The sequence below is a fragment of the Geotrypetes seraphini genome, chromosome 6, assembly GCF_902459505.1.
Source record: "Geotrypetes seraphini chromosome 6, aGeoSer1.1, whole genome shotgun sequence".
Taxonomy (NCBI): Eukaryota; Metazoa; Chordata; class Amphibia; order Gymnophiona; family Dermophiidae; genus Geotrypetes; species Geotrypetes seraphini.
Window position 1 is genome coordinate 164,100,737 of NC_047089.1, and position 19,503 is coordinate 164,120,239.

At 42.3% G+C, this 19,503-nt stretch overlaps 1 protein-coding gene across 3 annotated transcripts in view; it reads right to left on the reverse strand.

The window, feature by feature from the left end:
• Nucleotides 1-19,503, reverse strand: part of COL4A2 (collagen type IV alpha 2 chain) — a 426,713-nt gene that overhangs the window by 68,073 nt on the left and 339,137 nt on the right. For all 3 annotated transcript variants that reach the window (XM_033949645.1, XM_033949646.1, XM_033949644.1), the window contains exons 26-29: nt 16,411-16,458; nt 11,497-11,571; nt 10,153-10,260; nt 6,673-6,894 (exon numbers count right to left, since the gene is read on the reverse strand). In XM_033949645.1, the coding sequence (XP_033805536.1) occupies nt 6,673-6,894; nt 10,153-10,260; nt 11,497-11,571; nt 16,411-16,458 (453 nt within the window). The remainder of the gene's footprint in view (nt 1-6,672; nt 6,895-10,152; nt 10,261-11,496; nt 11,572-16,410; nt 16,459-19,503) is intronic.

Here is a 19,503-nt window from a genome sequence, read left to right on the forward strand (position 1 = left end):
CTCAATATTGCCTTAACCAGCTATGTGCTAACTGGCTTTGAAAAACTCAGATATTCAATGCTCGTTGCCAGAAATGACTCAGCATTGAATACCCATGTTGAATGCTGGCAGAGGGCAATCAAAGTATTGCCCGCTGCTGACTGAATACTGAGGAGAGGATTTCCCTACCTATTTATATATTCACTTTCCAGACTGCTTTGGAAAACAAATTGGACAAGACTGTTGAGTGGTTTAGGGAACACAATTTATGGCTGAATCCAAAGAAATGTGACGTTCTTTGTATATCAAAGTAAACAATCTCTTCCTTTGGTCCCTGCTCAGGTTCAGCATCATTCCACTATTATTAAAGATGTTGGACCTAATATTCAAACGGGTTAAACCCCATTGAGCAACCCGGCACCTGAAATTCAGCAGCACTTAACTGGTTTGTGCTGCTGAATATTGCTGCTTACTGGCCATCTCCTTACTGGTTAGGTTAAGGTTGGATTGGAACTGAAGTGTGAGTGGATCACTTACTTAGTTGGTTAGCAGTGATTTTCAGTCTGCTAATCAGTTATGTAGCTGCACAAAGTTAGGACAGCAAAAAGGCTGTCCTAACTTTAGCTGGCTTTTACGAAGCCACAGTTGAGGTTCCTACTGTGGACTGGCAAGAATTCCTATGAGTGTCAGAGCATTTTTTAACCCTTCCTTTTGTTACTTCCCTTACTCGTCTCGATTTCTATCAACTATTGTATTTCTACCCCTTCCTTCCTCCTGGTCCTGTCTGTACTGTATGTTTTTGTCCATGTTATTTGTACTGTTTTCCTGAACACTACGATGTATTATTTCTAGCTCTGTTCATTGCTTTGTATTAAGATTAAGCGATTCATCAAATTTTAAATTAACATGAAATTTAATTTACCTCGCTGGCCTGCTCTACTGCAGCTTTGTAAAAGGAGCCCTTTTTGTGCTAAAGTTAACCGGGCACTGGTTTGAATTTGGTCACCGCTGATACCTGGATATTCAGTGCTGGGAGCCATGCATGTCCTGGCACAGAATATCTGGGACACCCAAATATATATTCAGGAATAATTAATTGCCCCAAGTGCACTAAACCGCAAACAGATATGAACTAATGTGCACACAGGCGATTATAACACACACTTTCTAACACTTCTCAGTGCTCAGAGAACCGTTTTAAGCTTATGAGACCGCTGGATGAAGCAAAATTTTTTTAGCCCACTACTGATACGGCTCAATTCTCAATTCTGGTCCCTGTGGTATCTATCTATAAGTATAATATTCTCTCACTTTTTAAATCTTTTTTAAAATACTTTTTGTCTTTTTAAATGCTCAACTTCAAAACAGACTTAGCTTTTAATGCAGGGGTTCAACGGGTTCTGACGCGTTTCGCCCTGCTGCCTCAGAGAACCCGCTTCAACACGAACTTAATTCTGCCCCCACCATGGTCTTAGCAAGATCGGTTGAAATAAAAACAGACATGGTGGGGGCAGAATTAAGTTCGTGTTGAAGCGGGTTCTCTGAGGCAGCAGGGCGAAACGCGTCAGAACCCGTTGAACCCCTGCATTAAAAGCTAAGTTTGTTTTGAAGTTGAGCATTTAAAAAGACAAAAAGTATTTTAAAAAGATCAAAAAAAGTGAGAGAGTATTATACTTACAGATACTACAGGGACCAGTGCAATGATTGAGAATTGAGCCATATCAGTAGTGGTCTAAAAAATTTTGCTTACCCAGCGGTCTCATAAGCTAAAAATGGTTTTCTGAGCACTGAGAAGTGTTAGAAAGTGTGTGTTATAATCACCTGTGTGCACATTAGTTCATATCTGTTTACAGGATATCTGGGGTCAGGTCAGCCTGCGGCTGTGAGTAACTCAAACACCACATATCACCAGAGGCTGAATATCGGGTGGGTTATTATGTCTTTTGGTGTGATTTTTGAATGTCAAACTTTCATTTGGCCCTTAAATTTCTAAAATTGAGGAAAATTCACTCTTTGATGCAATTTTTGGATAAGAAAGCAATGAAGATATCTGTAATTCCTTGTGATCCTTGGCCACTGTTGGAAACAGGATAATGAGCTAGATGGACCTTTGGTCTATCCCAGCAAGGCAACTCTTATGTTCTTATATTTTTGCTGTGGGTTGTCCTCATTTTGAAATAAAATATTTACAGCTCATCCAACACACAGCCATAAGGTTTCTCTACAATGCAAAAATGTATGATCATGTGAGATCTCTGCATTAGGAACAGCACTGGTTACCAGTGTTAGAACGGATTAAATTTAAAATTTGGGTTTTAACCTATTAGGGCCACTATATATCAGGTTTCCTCAGTTAAACTAGACTATGGCTTTTTACTTCATGCCAGACAACCTTTAGTATTGTGGCAACTACACTGTGAAATTCTTTACTTCTGAAATTAAGACAGGAGGCTTCACATCAGAATTTCAAAAAGGGTTAAAAAACTTAGCTATTTAGACAGTCATTTGATGTGGAGGGGTATTTTCGATAGGACATCTAAGTCTGAGTTTGGACGTTTTGGGAAACATGTCCATAAATCCTGTAGAAAATATGACCATTTTCCAAACAGCAAAATGTTTATCTTTAATTTTCAAAAATGACTATTTCAAAAATGAAGTTTATGTTTTGTTATGTACGGAGTGTTTGAATGTTAAAAGAGCCTCGCCTGCCTCATGGTAATGTTTTTTGCAGATTTGGTCACCTGTTTGGGACAATAAGGGGCTCATAATAATAATAATAAAAAAATCACATCCAAAAATCAGCCTAAGTCGGTACTTGGATGATCAAAAATACAGGTCGTCCAAGTACCGATAATCAAAATTGGTTTTAGACGTATCTACTCATAATAAAAATGATTTAAAAAAAACAAAACCCCAAAAACCCCCCAGCTTAGGCCTTTTCAGTGCTGCTGTATGCCTAGGGTGAAAAGAGGCATTTTTGGAGTAGTGGATAGGGTGGGAGGTGAATGGGATGTGGGCCGACCTAGACAGTCGTCCGGCAGCCATAATCAAAAATGTTTGACGGAACTTATACGTTTTGATGTCAAAACAGGTATAAGTTCCAAATCGGCCGCTGAGCTGATAACGGCTGCTGCGATCAGCTCAGTAGCTAAGGCAACCCGTCCCCCCGCAACTGTAACGATTGCGGCAGAAGAGATGCCCAATCTCTCCTGCTGGACATTCCCCCCCCCCCCCACCACACGAATCCACGCGATCGTGATTTTCACTGGCAGGAGAGATGTCCAGTCCCTCCTGCCAGACCCCTCCACCCCCTTGCCGGACCGCCCAGCCTACCCCCCTTTTATATCTTAAATTAAAAGGCTGTACAACAAATCCATAGAAGTAAACTGATCAATCCTCCTCTCAACTCAGCTATTGCAACTACAGTTCTTGGTCAGGGAATACAAAGCATAGGTACCTCAAGAACCTGGCTAACGTGGTTGCTAATTATGGTCACAAAGGAGTCCTTAACTAAGATGCACTAACGATTAGTTTGTACTAAATGCTGTACAGCCCATTATATATGCAGGGAAGGTGTGGCTCACTGGTAGAGCCGCTGCCTCTGCACCCAGAGGTTGTGAGATCAAATCCCAGTGCTGGCAAGCCATGTAATCCTCTAGTACTCACTGCTTTGAATGTCAAAGCCACAAAAAGGCAGTATACAAGTCCCCATTCCCCTTTCTTTATATACTTATTGGCCACAGGGCACTTAGCACACACTAATTCATTAGCACACCTTAATAAAAGGACCCCTATATGTCACCACTGAGTGGTGTCTAATGCTCCCTCAATTCGAAGGGATCTGAACGCTGCCTCCACTGATCCCAGACAGGCCAGAATTTGAACCCTGTTCTTCCATTTAGAATCTGCAGGATGTCATTCAATCAGAATTTTTAAAAAATGTCATACATGGGATCTTTATTTATTTGTGCTTTTCTTGTAATATTATGTACATTCGAATTGTTTGTTTGCACAATTGTAGTTTGGAAATTTAATAAAGATTAAAAAATAAAAACAATCTCTAAGGCTGTAATAATTTTTCTCATTTTCTTAACCATCTTGGCTCTCAATGCTATTTCTTTACCCATTGCACAGTATCAACAGTCTTTTGGTCATAAGTGGGAGCTGTTAGATATTTACATGACAGGGATGTGATTTATATTATCGTTGTTATATCACAATATTTGTTGGTTTGTATTTCTTTTATATTTCTGTTGTAAAATAATAAAGAAATTTTTACTCAGTATTCAGTTACCCAGCTGCCAAACAAAGATAATCAAATAACTTATCACTTATCTTTTGCCAATATTCTGTGGCCCTAATTCTTATCTGTTTAAGTTAGAATACAGCTATTTGCATGGTCCTATCTGTAATAGTCACATAACGTTTGGCCCCAAACCCCTGGAATGCCTTTTGGCCTATTTACCCCTAAATGCAGAACTTTTGGTTGGGACATTGAGATGTCTGTTTAAAAGTTATGCTTTCCTACCTCAGAATCATAAAATAGAAAGATTTATGTGCTTATCTCCAAAATTAACTACATAAATATTTTTGAATATATCTATATCTATACACATATATCCCTTTCTTACATCTCTAGTTAGTGCTCACATATATGTCACAATCTTGTTCTGTCTCTCTTAATATCTTATATTCTCACCAGTTTTTCATCCTCCAATCTGTCTAGTACACAATGGTGAAAATCATCTTCTTCCTAAATTAGTCATTGCTTCCAGTTCCATTCGTCTTTTTGCTAATTTTGTAGCTGTTTAAATTAGCTTTCTCTTCTTCAAGATTCTTTTTTCCACCTCTGTTATTTCTCACTTTACCAAATTCCACATATTACCCATGGTGTTTTCTTTTTATCCACTGCACAGTTTTGCTTTTCAGCTTGCTACATTCGTGGAGGGGCATAATCAAAACAAACATCTAAGTCTGTTTTGGGCCTAGGTCGCTAGTCGCCCAAAGTCGGTCATGGGAAAAGGTCCATATTCGAAAAATACATCCAACATGTTTTTTTGTGTTTTTTTTCGAAAATCATCTAACTGCACGTCCAGCCGTCTGATTGTCCAGACCGCTAAGTCATCCATCATTATACCCCATTTTTAACCAAAAATTCGTCCAAGTCAAAAATGCCTAGAAAAAGAACTTTTGGGTTTGGGAGGGGTCCAGAAAAGTGAGGAACTGGACACCCAGACATGGCACCAGAGTAGTGGGGTATCTTACAGGGCACTGTTGTGAACTTCACAAAAAGGGTGCCACATAAACATCTCACTACAACTCCCTTATAGGTCATTGTGAGCCCCCCAAAACACCCCCAGAACCTACTAGACCTACCTATCTACCACTCCAATAGCCCTTATGGCTGCAGGTGCCACTTATATGGCAGTACAAAAGGGTTTGGGTTTTTTTTGGGAGATGCACATGTCTCAACATGAATGCAGTGATTAGAGTGGCTTATGGGCCTGGGTCCTCTTCTCCATGGTTCAGTAACCCACCCCAAGACCACTTAAGCCACCTCTGTGCAGCTCTACTAGGCTTTCCTATGCCAAGCTGCCAGGAGTTGATGTTCTGGAGGCAGATATGTAAAGTTGTTATTACGATTTTTATAGGGGTGGGGGGTCAGTGATCACTGGGGCAGTGTGTGGGAGACTGTACTTTGTGTCTGCAGTGGTTATCCGGTCACTTTGGATACCTTCTATGGACTTAGACCTGGTTATAGATGGCCTAAGTCACAATGTCCAAGTTCCATCTTGGCAGTGTTGTAAAACTTTCGGTTATACATGCAGTATGACTAAGTCTAGGATGGCCCACGTCCCGCCCAAATCCCGCCCTCACCACTCCTAAAATGCCCCTTTTAGCTCTGGGCGTACTGCAGCACTGTAAAGGCCTAAGTTATTTTTAGATATGTCTAAAACCCGGTTTGATTATCGGCACTTGGACGACTTGTTTCACTGATCGTCTAAGTGCTGATTTAGGTTGATTTTTAGACGTATTTCCGTTTTGATTATGAGTCTCTTAATGTTTTGGATATATATACCAGAGAAAAAGAATTCTACTTTGAAAGCATTTTCCTGTGTTTATACATCCATATAAGATCAGAAAATTTTTTTATAATAATTGGAAATGTAACATAGTAACATAGTAGATGACGGCAGATAAAGACCCGAATGGTCCATCCAGTCTGCCCAACCTGATTCAATTTAAATTTTTTTTTTTTTTTTTTTCTTTTTAGCTATTTCTGGGCGAGAATCCAAAGCTTTACCTGGTACTGTGCTTGGGTTCCAACTGCCGAAATCTCTGTTAAGACTTACTCCAGCCCATCTACAACCTCCCAGCCATTGAAGCCCTCCCCTGCCCATCCTCCTCCAAACGGCCATACACAGACGCAGACCGTACAAGTCTGCCCAGTAACTGGCCTAGTTGTACTGCAAATCACTACCATCTCCCAAATATATTTTAGTCAAATCCCAGTAAAGATACCATCATCACCTCTTGTCATACCAGGCAGCAGCTTGGGATATGGATTTAGTCTCTCTAATCACGACATCTTGCTCTTGAGTCTTTTTTTTACTTTTCTGCAGGGTTTGTACTCTTTTTTGGGACACTCATAGAGAAAAAGTCAAATGTTCCCATCTTGAAAATATGACGTACCTCTAAATCCTGGTACTCCTCGATCTCCTTGTATTCCTTTATGACCATGTGGGCCTGGATATCCAATAACACCAGGGAGACCTGCTGGTGCTCCCAGAATATCTCCCGCTTTGCCCTTTTCTCCATGCAGTCCCTGAAAACCAGGCTTTCCTGCACTTCCGGGAACTCCTCGGAGCCCTGGTTGGCCGGGAATACCTGAGTCTCCCCTGGATCCAGTAAATCCTATGGTAAAATGACTCAATGATCACATGGAAGATAAACATGATTAAAACACCAACAGCTCAATACTGCTCAATACACCCTCCTTTTATAAAACCACAATGCATTTTTTTTAGCATTGGCTGCATCGGTAACAGCTCCCAGGCTATAGGAATTCTATGAGCGTCGGTGCTAATACTGCCATGGCCTGCGCTAAACACTGCGTTAAGGTTTTGTAAAAGGGGGGTGGGGTTTAAATAGAGTTAGATGCCGAATCAGTAGTTCAGCATGCTTAGTTGTTCATGTTTTTAAGCAAATAGTAATGATTACAAGACTTCTCCATATAGGCATGCAGCTAAATCAGATTTCTTAGTTGCTTCTAGTCCAAACCCATACATGCAAACATAACCATTAATTGAGCAATTTTCAAAACTTTTACGAGGGTAAACATATATTTACATATATCTAAAATATATATACATATTTACATATATCTAAAAACAGACATGAGAGAAGAACACACCTGAAATTCGTCTCCCCACCGGCTAGAGGATGCAAATATAAGAGATACCATCAACAACTTCTATCGTACCAAGCAGCCTTATGGGGCAAAGACCTAGAAAAATTAATTACACACACAAACAAATACGGAGAATTTAGGAAACACCTAAAAACTTACCTGTTCTCGAAATACCTAGGGAACGAACCAGGACAATAGCCCCCCTTCGTAATACCATCCCAAAACCGAACTTGTAAACTGTTAACCCCTAATCACTAACTATGAATACTCCATTCAATTTATGGAATTTTTCTAATTCTTTGTAAGCCACATGGCCCTGCAGCATACGAACTGTTGTTATCACGATTAATGTTGTTATAATCAGATGTACACTGCTATACTCTGTAATTCGCTGTCTGTACAATTTCTCTTTATTGTAAACCGCCTAGAAGTCGCAAGATTGTTGGCGGTATATAAGAATAAAGTTATTATTATTATTATTATAAAATGTTTCTGAAAATTGCACCACTTCGTAATACATGCTTTCAAAGATGTTTCTGATTTATATACTTTTACTCATATGAAAGAGAGGCAAGGTTAGGTCAAGATAGGAAAAGTAAGTCAGTGATTTAATTTTAATTTTGAAATCCCTGTGAGTACTTTTGTGCATGCATTTTGTATTTGTGGTGTGTGAATCAATGCAGAGTTTCAGAACAAACTCAATGGTTTTGTTGGAGGCAGAGGTCTAAATCTTTGAAAATGGACAAGAACCACCTTCCTAAATTTAGGAACCTATTTTCACTGGGGTGCCTACATTTTAGGTTCTGGTACATTAGGCAGCTATGGAGGCAGAATTAGGTTAAGAAAAATAAATATGCATGTGGAGTCTCTTGAATGGTTAAGTCACTTGTAGACGCCTAACTATCAGTATTCAGTGGCACTTAAATGGGTAGTGCCACTAAATATCAACTTGTCCCTCCTCACCTCCCTCTCCCGCCCCCATCTTGCCCCCCTTCTGGCTGAATCACCCCCCTCGCAGCCAGGTAAATATCCTGGAGGAAGAAATGCCCCGAGGGAGAGAACAGGCCACTCACACATGCATCAATCATACAAAACACATTCACTCCCTTTCATGCAACCTAGGCCAAAACTATCAGTTTAATCAAGAAACAGTTATTAAATCAAGTCGGCTCACTAGAGCTCTAGTAAAGAAAAAGCATATTGCAGTAAGCATATCGAGAAACAACAATCAAAATTCAAAGTCGAGTTCAGGTTGCTGAGTCAGTCCCTCGGTTCCGACGCTGGGCCTTAGCTCCTCCAACCTTGCGCCATCTTGCATCGGAGTTTTGGTTTGCAGTAGAAGGCTTGGAGGCCCGGATTTCTTCATTGGGTAAGTTCTCACAACCCAGCTCTTCCAAGGCCTTCCAAGCCTCAGCACATGTTTGAGTGTGCTTAGTATGGCCAGAAACTGTGAGCAAAATTCCAAAGGGAAAAAGGCATCTATATCGCAAATTGGCTGCTCTTAAATATCGGGTTACACCTATCATCTTTTTCCACTTCAGGAGCATAGTCTTAGCCAAGTCTTGAAAAAGGAAATTTTGCAATTTTCCAATGTAAAATCCTGCATGGCTCAAGCCTTTTGCAAAACTGCTTCTTTCAGTTGAAAATCCATAAGACAAGCAATAATGTCTTTCGGGGTAGAATCCACCCGAGGGCCCAGGGTCTGATGTATTCTATCAAAATGAATATTTGGCATGTCTCCAACCGATCATTGATCATCTGATTTAAGCAAGATGTGACAAAGTCGTGTCACCACCAATTCACATTCCCAATACTGTTCCATCTCCGGGATCCCTTTAAAACGCAGATTACTTCTTCGGGATCTATTTTCTAGATCCTCAATGGCATCCAGGATCACTGTCCGGTCTTTAAGAGCTGTAGGGATGATTCCTGCTTTACCTCTTAGTACACTGGAGGCTTGATAGTTAGGCCAAGAACCATTTTTGCTGTCCTGAAGCATTCAGGATGTGTTTACAAGATAAAGTCAATGACATTTACCATCTCTGGATGTGCATTGCTATGTGAATGTGGAAGAGAGCAACTTTCTCATCATGGTTATGAATTGTGCCTTCTGCTATCTCTTTTGGCAAGTCTCGCTGTCTACTGAGGACCCTTCACAAGAACACCATTCATTATTCCTCTGCATGACCAAAAAGCCCCTACTGGTCTGGATTGGATTGGTCCTCTATGGGTCACCTGATACGCACTACAACTCGGTGTGCTATCCTGAGTTAGACAATTTTGGGTTTTGAGGTAGCTTGGACCTACAATTGTGTAAGCTCCTTCACACTGCACAGTTGTACAATAACTGATAAGAAGCATTTCCGGCGCCTACCTTCCACAAGAATCATGTCTACAGAGGCACCTAAGGCCGCTTCTGGTGTTAACCACACCTATAGTGGCCTTAGGCACCTCTTTAATCGGGCGCCTCCATTTTTTTAACAACATTTGAATTGGTTTTTAATTGACACAATTACTGGGCCAACCGAACCAATTAAAATGATTAAGTTAGGTGGCAGTAGGGTGGCATCGTTTTGAGAATTTGCTCCTATGTGGTTATTTTGGTTAGCAAATTTTCAGAGACAAACATCTAATATGCTTCTCAAAAAATTCACTCAGTTTTATGCAAGGACAAAAGTATGTGCAAATTTCCAAATTCTTTTTGTTCCATAGGTCAAAAAATATTTTATAAGAAATTGAAGAATGACTTAATGCCAAGTTACCTGCTGGACCTGGTAAACCTTCAGCACCTTGATCACCACGCAGTCCTTTAAACCCTGTTACACCATCTGGGCCTGGTTCTCCAAGATGTCCCTGTTCACCTTTTTTACCTACATCGAAAGAATGCATTGACAATGAAATCTAACTAAATGAGCTCAAAAACCCATTATCCACATTTATACAAATAGCTCAAAAATATGAATTTTCAGGTACCTTGAGTGTAGAATAATTTTTTCAAGAGAACGCTATAATTACTGCATACTATTGTAGTTAGACAGATAAAATCTTTATGCTATTCTTCTATAAGACCCTTACCTCCATATCAGCAACAGAGATCCAATGCTAGAACTTGCTTCATGTAAAATCTAGTGCTTACCCGTAGCAGCTGTTATCTGTGGACAGCAAGCTACAAGTCTTCACAGCATGGGTGCCATCATTAATGGAGCCCATATAGAAAAGTGTCTCCAGTTTAGTAAGTATTAGAAGCTTTTGAGTTGCTTGATGGCACATTCTGAAAAAAAAAATTTGCTTCCAAAATTTCAGTGTCTGAGATTCTCTCTCTGGAGGCATCAAGGAGCACATCTTGGAACTTCTGTTTTGAGAGCAGATTCAACCACCATGGGTCGATAAACTGTTAAATTGCTTGGGCCTGCCTATATGCTGATATTCAGTGGCACTTAACTGAACATCAACACCAACCACCCCTGAACTTTCCAATTAGATTAGGGATGATTCATGGGCGGAACCAGTACTTAACCAGTTGGCGGTAATATTCAGTCCACTAACCAGCTCAGTAAGCAGATAAGGTAAGGACAGCAAAAAGTATGTTCCAATGTTATATCCCAAGCTAACCAAGCACTGATCTTTCGACCAGTACCCAGATAATTTTCAAGTGACTGAACATAATTGGATATTCAATGCCGGAACCCAGACATTTCCGGTTTTGAATATCCAGGCTCAGTTCTGCCCATGGCGTTCAGTGGCTTCAAGTCCAATGCCTGCCACAAGCTGAATATTACTTCCTATGTTACTATGCTTCTTTAAAAAGATTTGCTTGTTATGACTATTTTTCAGTTGGCTTTAAATATTGATTTTGGTCCTTTAATTTTAAACAGTTAAGTAATGAGAACTGTCTAATGGTTGTAATGCTTAGGGAGAAAAATAACAAACGTGCTCAAATTCATCTCAAGCACTCTGTTGCTGCTACAGTACACATGCATTGCTGATCAGTGAACTTCAATCCAAGAATCACAGCTGAAATCTCAAAAATAAGTACATAGAGTAATGAATTTTTTTTTTTTGTAAATCAAGGAAAATATACTTGCCATGATAGAAGGAAACCTTACCGATAATTCCAGGTAATCCTGTGAGCCCTCTGACACCTGGCAAAGCTTCTCCCACTCTGAGTTTACATTCAGGCCCTACCAAAGTCATCATAAACAGAGATCTCAATAAGATGATTGTGCCAAATTCAATGAACAAGCAAATACTGATGATAGAGCTATCCATCAAAAAATCAAAACTATGTATCTATGGTTTGAAAACCACATAACCGGCAAATAGGCAGAAGCCTTTTCTATGAGTTGATTCACTCAAAATTATTTGTGATCTAAGGGGACAAAGAGAAATTGCTATGCAATTGTAAAAATAGATATGTTCTTCAAAATAAGAAGTATTTGGGGAGAAGTTAGAGACAAATATTTGATCTACATAGGAGGTTTGACTTCTAGTGATATTTTAAAAATACCCTTCTTGCTGCTTGACCTCCTCAGGATCATATACATAAATCTGATCATACCTTTATAGAGATATAAAAAGCAGTGGCCAATGTAGTAAGAAGAGAAAACCTTCACACAAATTTTGTGAAACTGCTTACAATATTTTTCTCCTGGGACTTACAATAGTGCAAAGTGGCCTTTTTACTAATTTGCAGTAAGCAGCTAGTGAAGGTTTTACTGTATGTTACGTGGTAGCATATACCTGCACTAACCTTAAAACAGGTTGATACAAACAGTGCAGCAAAAATCTGTGCTAGTTGCTTAATGGGGTGAGTGGGTGTGACAGGGATGTATCACAGCATAACAGTCCATGACCCCCCCCAACCTCCACGATTACATCCCTTAGTCATTCTCCCTGATGGCAATCCTTATATGGAAGGAGTACTTATTGGAAGTACTGCAAGTGTACTGCTAGGGATCATGGCAGCCATTTTGAGAGCCAAAGCCAGATGAGCAGGAACAAAAGAGAACTGCCCCTGTTCCTGCTCCAGCTCACCATACCAATAATTATCACCTCTAGGAGTGATGAGGAGCTGAGAAGGGTGGGAGGAGTCAGACAGGCCTAAGGGCTAGATTCACAAAGGGAACGAATCCGATCCGATCCGTGAGGGATCCGATCCAATCCGTGTCCGGAGGGGCTGATTCACAAATCACCCTCATGCAAATGAGGGCGATCGGAATCACGCCCCCATCCGACTGTCGGGATCGCTCTCTAGCGATCCCGACATATGCGCAGACCATCTATAGATGGTCTGCGCATGCTTTAGAGCAGCAATCTTTTTTTCTTTCAGCTGTTTTTACTTTTTCTTCATGAGCCCGTGCAGGGGTAGGGTGGGAGAGTCAGGGCGAGAGCAGAACAGCAATTCGGGGCAGGCAGGAGAGAAGAAGCAATTTAGGGCAGGCGATTCGGGGCAGGCAGGAGAGAAGAGGCAATTCGGGGCAGGCAGGAGAGAAGAGGCAATTTGGGTCAGGCAGGAGAGAAGAGGAGATTCGGGGCAGGCAGGCAGAAGAGGCGATTTGGGGCAGGCAGGAGAGAAGAGGAGATTCGGGGCAGGCAGGAGAGAAGAGGAGATTCGGGGCAGGCAGAGAGCAGAGAAGAAGGCAGAGAGTTGGATGGCAGAAGGCAAGGCAGTTGGAAAGGACCTCAGTGATTGGTCCTCAGCAGTCACTTATTTTTGGATTGGTCAGCCCAGTCGGTGTTGCTTTTTTATTTTCGTGAATCACTTCCTGCCAGCATTTGAATGCCGTTCCCCCTCATTTGCATGCGTGGATCGGAGGACGATCGGGACAGAGGTTAGTGAATCGGGTTGGAGGGAAATCAGGTCGTAAAGGGGTCGCTATGTGGTCGGAAGTTGATCGGTGGGCTTAGTGAATCTAGCCCTTAGTGAGTAGGAGTATGAATTGAGGAATGACCCTATAAACTTTTGCTAATTGGGGAAGATCAAAAGAAATGCCATTGAAGGGTTGAGGAATATAATGGAGGGGGGAGGGATGGGGAATTGGATCAGAGGTATATTGGAAGTGTGAAATCTGATGTCAGTGGGAACTGGAAGGGAGGGAATCTCTTAAGCATTATTTATTTATTTCAGCAAAGGATGCACTCCACTATCTGGCATTGCATGTAATATGGAGCCATCTGTATAGCTCACCCCCTCTTTTACGAATGTATAGCACAGGTTTTAGCGCCGGCAGCGGTGGTAACTGCCCCGACAATCACAGAATTCCTATGAGCATCTGAGCAGTTATTGCCTCTGCCGGTGCTAAAACCAGCACTATGTGTTCATAAAAGAGGGGGTCTGTGTGGTAAACGCAGGGCAGATGCTGGTCAGTGTGCGCATTAATTTTTCCTGTTAACACATGTTAAAGTGCAAAACCTTAGTAAATAGGTCCTAAAGTTCTATTACTGGAATGTCACAAAAATAATAACTGCACCTCATAGAGGGTATACTTATTTTTACTTGCAACATCCAGTATGTAAAACTATATAGCCTTTCTACATGCTAATATTCAGTAGGTTGTTTTGCATCCAAAATAACTTATTAACCATTAATTTGAATACAAATTTATACATGCAGAACCTACATACATTTTTATGATTTGTGAAGGAAAAAGACTTTGCAAATGGGGCTTCGGGCATGAAAATGGCAACATAAGAACATAAGAAGTTGCCTCTGCTGGGTCAGACCAGAGGTCCATCGTGCCCAGCAGTCCGCACCCGCGGTGGCCTATCAGGTCCATAACCTGTTAGGTGGTCCCTGACTTTTCCTATAACCTATCTCTACTTCTATCTGTACCCCTCAATCCCCTTATCCTTCAGGAATTTATCTAAACCTTCCTTGAACCTTCCGTGCTCTGCCCTATCACAACCTCCGGGAGCACGTTCCATGTGTCCACCACCCTCTGAGTAAAGAAGAACTTCCTAGCATTTGTTCTAAACCTGTTCCCGTTCAATTTCTCCGAATGCCACCTTTTACTTGTGGTTCCCCACAGTCTGAAGAATTTGTCCCTGTCTACCTTCTCTATGCCTTTCAGGATTTTGAAGGTTTCTATCATGTCTCCTCTAAGTCTCCGCTTTTCCAGGGAGAATAGCCTCAGCTTTTCCAACCTGTCAGCGTATGAAAAGTTTTCCACTGCTCTGCCACGTGCACTTACCAATTTAGTTGCTCTTCTCTGGACTCCCTCAAGTATCGCCATGTCCTTTTTGAGGTATGGCTTCTAGTTCTTCCTGCCATTTTCAAAAATTTTTATTTTTTTTTGTTAGTTTAGATTTTTGTTAGTTTCAAGTTTCAAGTTTATTCAAGTTTATGTCTACCTGTTCGTTAGTGAGCTAGAAAAAGTCTGCCTGTTAGATAGTATGAAAATCTGCCTGTCAGAGAGTTTGAAAGTTTGAAGGATAGAGGTAGTTAGTTAGTTAATTGTTAGTTAAGTCTACCTGTTTGTTAGCTAGCTATAAATGGCTGCCTGTTAAATAGTTTGAAGGATAGAGTACCTGTTAACTAGTTTGGAAGTTTGAAGGATAGAGTGACTGGTAAGGTCTGGCTGTTGTTTAGTTAGAGAGGTCTGTCTGCTTGTTGGCTAGTTTGAAAGGTTTATCTGGTTTGAAAGTTTGATAGAAAGTTTAAAAGATAGTCTAGAAGTTAATTAGCTAGTTGTATGTGGTTGTGCTCCGCCTTGTTATGTGTTGAGTCCTTACCTTGGCGGTTATCCGGAGCCCTTCCATGAGGCCCTTCGCAAAGGCGCTCTCACTTCGCCGGGTGCCAAACGGCTGCGTGCCATTGGCTCGTCCCCTTTTATGGGGGAGTTTGGCTGGTGACGTCGGGGGGGGGGGGGTGGGTGGGTGGAATTAGCTCTCGCCTCTTCTCCTCTCCGTGTCTCGTCTGCCTCCCTCTCTGCTTTCTCTGATTCTCCTCTTTCCGCTCCTCTGACTGCTTTCTTTGCCTCCCCCTCCGCTTCTACTGCCTTCTCCGCTCCTCACTCCGCTCTTTCCCTGCTAGCACTGCCTTCGCTGCTCTTCTCTCCGCTCCTACTGCCTTCTCCGCTCTTCCCCTGCTAGCACACTCTCTGCTCCCTGCTCCGCTCACTGCTCTGCCACGTGCTCGGGACTAGGCACAGCTCCTACAGTCTCCCTTCGGCTGGCCTTGCACTGTGAAATCAAAAGGCTTAATGGTCCGTGGAGCTCGAGTAACTAAACGCCAAAAATAAATCAATGTTCCCGTGGGAAAAAGAGACTTGGAGTGGCTCGAAAAATGAAAAATTGACAAAAATGAACCAAAATCAGGTAAAATACTGGAAAATGATAAAAACAAAGAACTATGAGGAAAATAAAGGAAAAGAAGTATGGGAAGGCACAAAATAAAGGTTAAAGTTCAATGCACTGAAGACAGAACTAAAGATACAGCTTCTAAGTTCCGCGGAAAACAAAGAACTGATGGTCCCTTAAGCCGATGTTGGGCAGAAAGGCACCACCTAAAACATTTAGGGCTCCTTTTACAAATGTGTGCTAGCGGTATTAGCGCGCGCTTTAAAAATGCTACGCGCGCTAGCCTCTACCGCCTCCTTTTAAGCAGGCAGTAATTTTTCAGCTAGCATGCGCTAAAGTGCGCTAAAAACGCTAGCGCACCTTTGTAAAAGGAGCCCTTAAAGTAACATGTGAGAATATAATACCTGTTTGTTCTCTGAGAAAAACCAATGCTGATGCCTTCAGTCCAATTTTTTTATGTGGAAACCTAGCCTACCTGACCAGACAGCACAGAATATCTCACCTACCACCTTCAAGAGACTCAGTAATACTGGCTGTTACTAAGCAGCACAGAATACTATATAGTGATGTCACAACTCAGTAGTTTTCATTCTCTATCTGCTGGATGGCCAGAATAACCCATGCTTCTGGGCTGGTCTAGAAAAAGGAATAAAACAATTCTGAGGTAGAAAGACAGTGATCATATTGCTCTACAGGACCTGTCATTTGAACTATCCAAATACCTGTTCTGATTATATCATTCTGTTCATCAGTCCCACAGCAGCAATCACCTGTCAGCGGTATACAAGAATTGAGAACAGCATAGATGAGAGGTTAGAAATGAATGACAAACACTGCATCTGTTTTAAACCCTGACTCCCTTGCCAATTTTATCCATGTTTACTAAACCAATCCAACAAGCAAAAACCTGAAACTCTCAAATTCCTTGAGGCCTCCTATTTGTCTTGTCTGTGGGTCTTGTCTGTTTTGTAAGGTCCATGAAGCAGGGACTCACTCTCTTTTATTTGAATCTGTGCAGTGCTGCATATCTCTACCAGCATTACAGGCAACTTGACTTTTTCTTCCAGTTTGAAACAGACAAATGAAGGCAGATAAAGACTACATGACCTACCTAGTCTGCCTATCCATGTCATCTATTATTCCTTCCTTTCCCTTAGAGATCCTATGTAGTTGTCCCAAACTTTCTTGAATTCATACAGTTTATGGCATGCGACAAATCAAATGCCTGAAAGTGAATTTGCATCCCTATAAATACAGTAAACATCCCATATTCATAAATGGCCCCTAGGAGTCATTTCAAAGTCCATAAGATTTAATGAGAATACAGTACTTATTCAAAATCTTTGTACCTATTTCTCTACATCATAAGAACCTTATGCTATGAGTTTATCTTGTTGAGCAGACTGGATGGATCATACAGGTCTTTATCTGCCATCATCTGCTATGTTATTTTGAACATGATGGTAACATGGTGTGAAGACAAACAACAATATTATGACAAATAATATTTCTTAGAAGATGCGATCCTTTATTAAAAACAATGTGCCCACATTTCGCACTCAGGCTGTGTCAGGGGTACAATGACAAACACAAGATTATTTCAGTTATAGAATAAAACTGCAATATAAAACAAAATATTTTTTATTTTCCTTGAAAAGGGGTGTGTTAAGGGTGAAGAGAGGCTGCAACAGTGCTAATCAGGGCATGAGACATCACTGTGTGCTAGCAAGGTAGTGTATGGGCCCTTACCACCTACAAAATAGGTGACAGTAGGGGCAGTGGCATAGTAGAAAAAAAAACATAGAAAATGATGGCAGAAAAGGGCCATAGCCCTGCAAGTCTATGGCCCTTTTCTGCTGTCAGCAACTCTCCTCTTTCCCCTCCCGGCGATAGGACAGGTCTCTGAAAAGCATTTCCTCCCCTGCTACCTCTTCAAATCTCTGCTGGCAGCGAGCAGGCTTTCCTACACTCTGCTTGTACTAGCCTCATCCCTCTCTCTGATGTCACTTCCTGTTTGTTGTTTGTGGGACCAGGAAATTAAGTCAGAATAAAGGTTCTGCATGTGTGAGCAGCAGGTATGACAACTAGCTTGCTGCCAGCAAAGATGTAAAGAGATATAGGGGAGGGGGCATGTTGATGTTCACGTGGTGAGAAAGAGCAGGGGGCACAGTAATGTTTGGGCAGCAGGGAAGAGCACATCAGGGAATGCATGGGACGGTAATGCTGAGTGCCACCTTTTCTCGCTATGCCACTGGGAAAGGGCTCATATAGTAAATTTTTATAATGGCTGCACACTAATGGCAAAATTAGCACATGGCCGTTAATAAGAAAAATAAGAAGATATGGATTTTCCGGCCACGGCAGAAGTGCTTTACGAGGGGGGTGCTGAAAAGTTTTAGCTCAACCAAGAAGGGAATGACATGGAACCATGAAACTTACAAGTTATTCCACACATTCACTCCTAAGTTCAACATGCTTGGCACATCGTGTCTGAAGTTTCTGTAACCCTTCCAAAAAAATTCTCCGAAGTCTGAGCACTGAAATACTGCTCTGTTGCAATCACCCCTGAATCACTCAAAAATTGTCACCCTTTCAAACTCTTTTTAAGGTTTGGAAACAGAAAACAGTCAGATAGAGCAAGATCTGGTGAGTTGGTGGGTGGATGGTCTATGCACTGAAACTCCATCTGTGCCAAAACATCCATCATTTTGCCAATCTTGTGAGCAGGAGCATTGTCTTGCAAAAAGAGAAGTCCTTGTTGCAGGTTCCCTCTCCTTTTTTCTTTTAATGCCTCCTATAATCGGCATAGTAAATTACACTAGTATTCTGCATTAATTGTTTGGCCCCTTGGAAGATAAGTCAGTCATTACAACACCTTCCTGATCCCAAAACACTGTGGTCAAGACCTTTCCTGCTGATTTTTGGGTCTTGAATTTCCTGGACTGTTTTGTTTCAGGATCATAGTGGTATAACCATATTTCATCAACAGTAACTACCGTATTTTCACCCATATACTGCGCACCCGTGTAAAATGCGCATACGGGTATAGCGCACGGGGAACAGAAATTTATGTAAAAAATTTTTACTATAGCGCGCACACGTGTATACCGCGCATGCCGCCCCGACTCTCCTCTCGCCGCCCCAACTCTCCGTTCGTCACCCCGACTCTCCTTTCGCCCGCCCCGACTCTCCTTTCCGAAGGACCGCTCGCACCCCCACCCGAAGGACCGCTCGCACCTCCACAGCCTCCCCCCTCCCCCTCCCGCATGGAGAAGCTGCCTACCGTTGTTTCCGGATGCCAGTGAGCCCAGCTGCTTCCTCTGCCGGCGGTCCCGCCCCTTCTCTGAGCCCCGCGCTACACTGCTTCCTCTTCCGGCGGTCCTGCCCTTTCTCTGACGTCAGAGAAAGGGCGGGACCGCTGGAAGAGGAAGTAGCGCAGCGCAGGGCTCAGAGAAGGGGCAGGACCACCGGCAGAGGAAGCAGCTGGGCTCACTGGCATCCGTAAACAACGGTAGGCAGCTTCTCCATGCGGGAGGGGGGGGAGGCTGTGGGGGTGCGAGCAGTCCTTCGGGTGGGGGTGCGAGCGGTCCTTCGGAAAGGAGAGTCGGGGCGGGCGAAAGGAGAGTCGGGGTGATGAACGGAGAGTTGGGGCGGCGAGAGGAGAGTCGGGGCGGCATGCGCGGTATACACGTGTGCGTGCTATAGTAAAAATTGCGCTGTCCTTCGGGTGCGAGCGGTCCTTCGGGGTGATGAATCGGACCTCGGGGGGGGGGGGGGGGAACTATGTAAAAAAAAAATTTGTACAACGTGCTCAT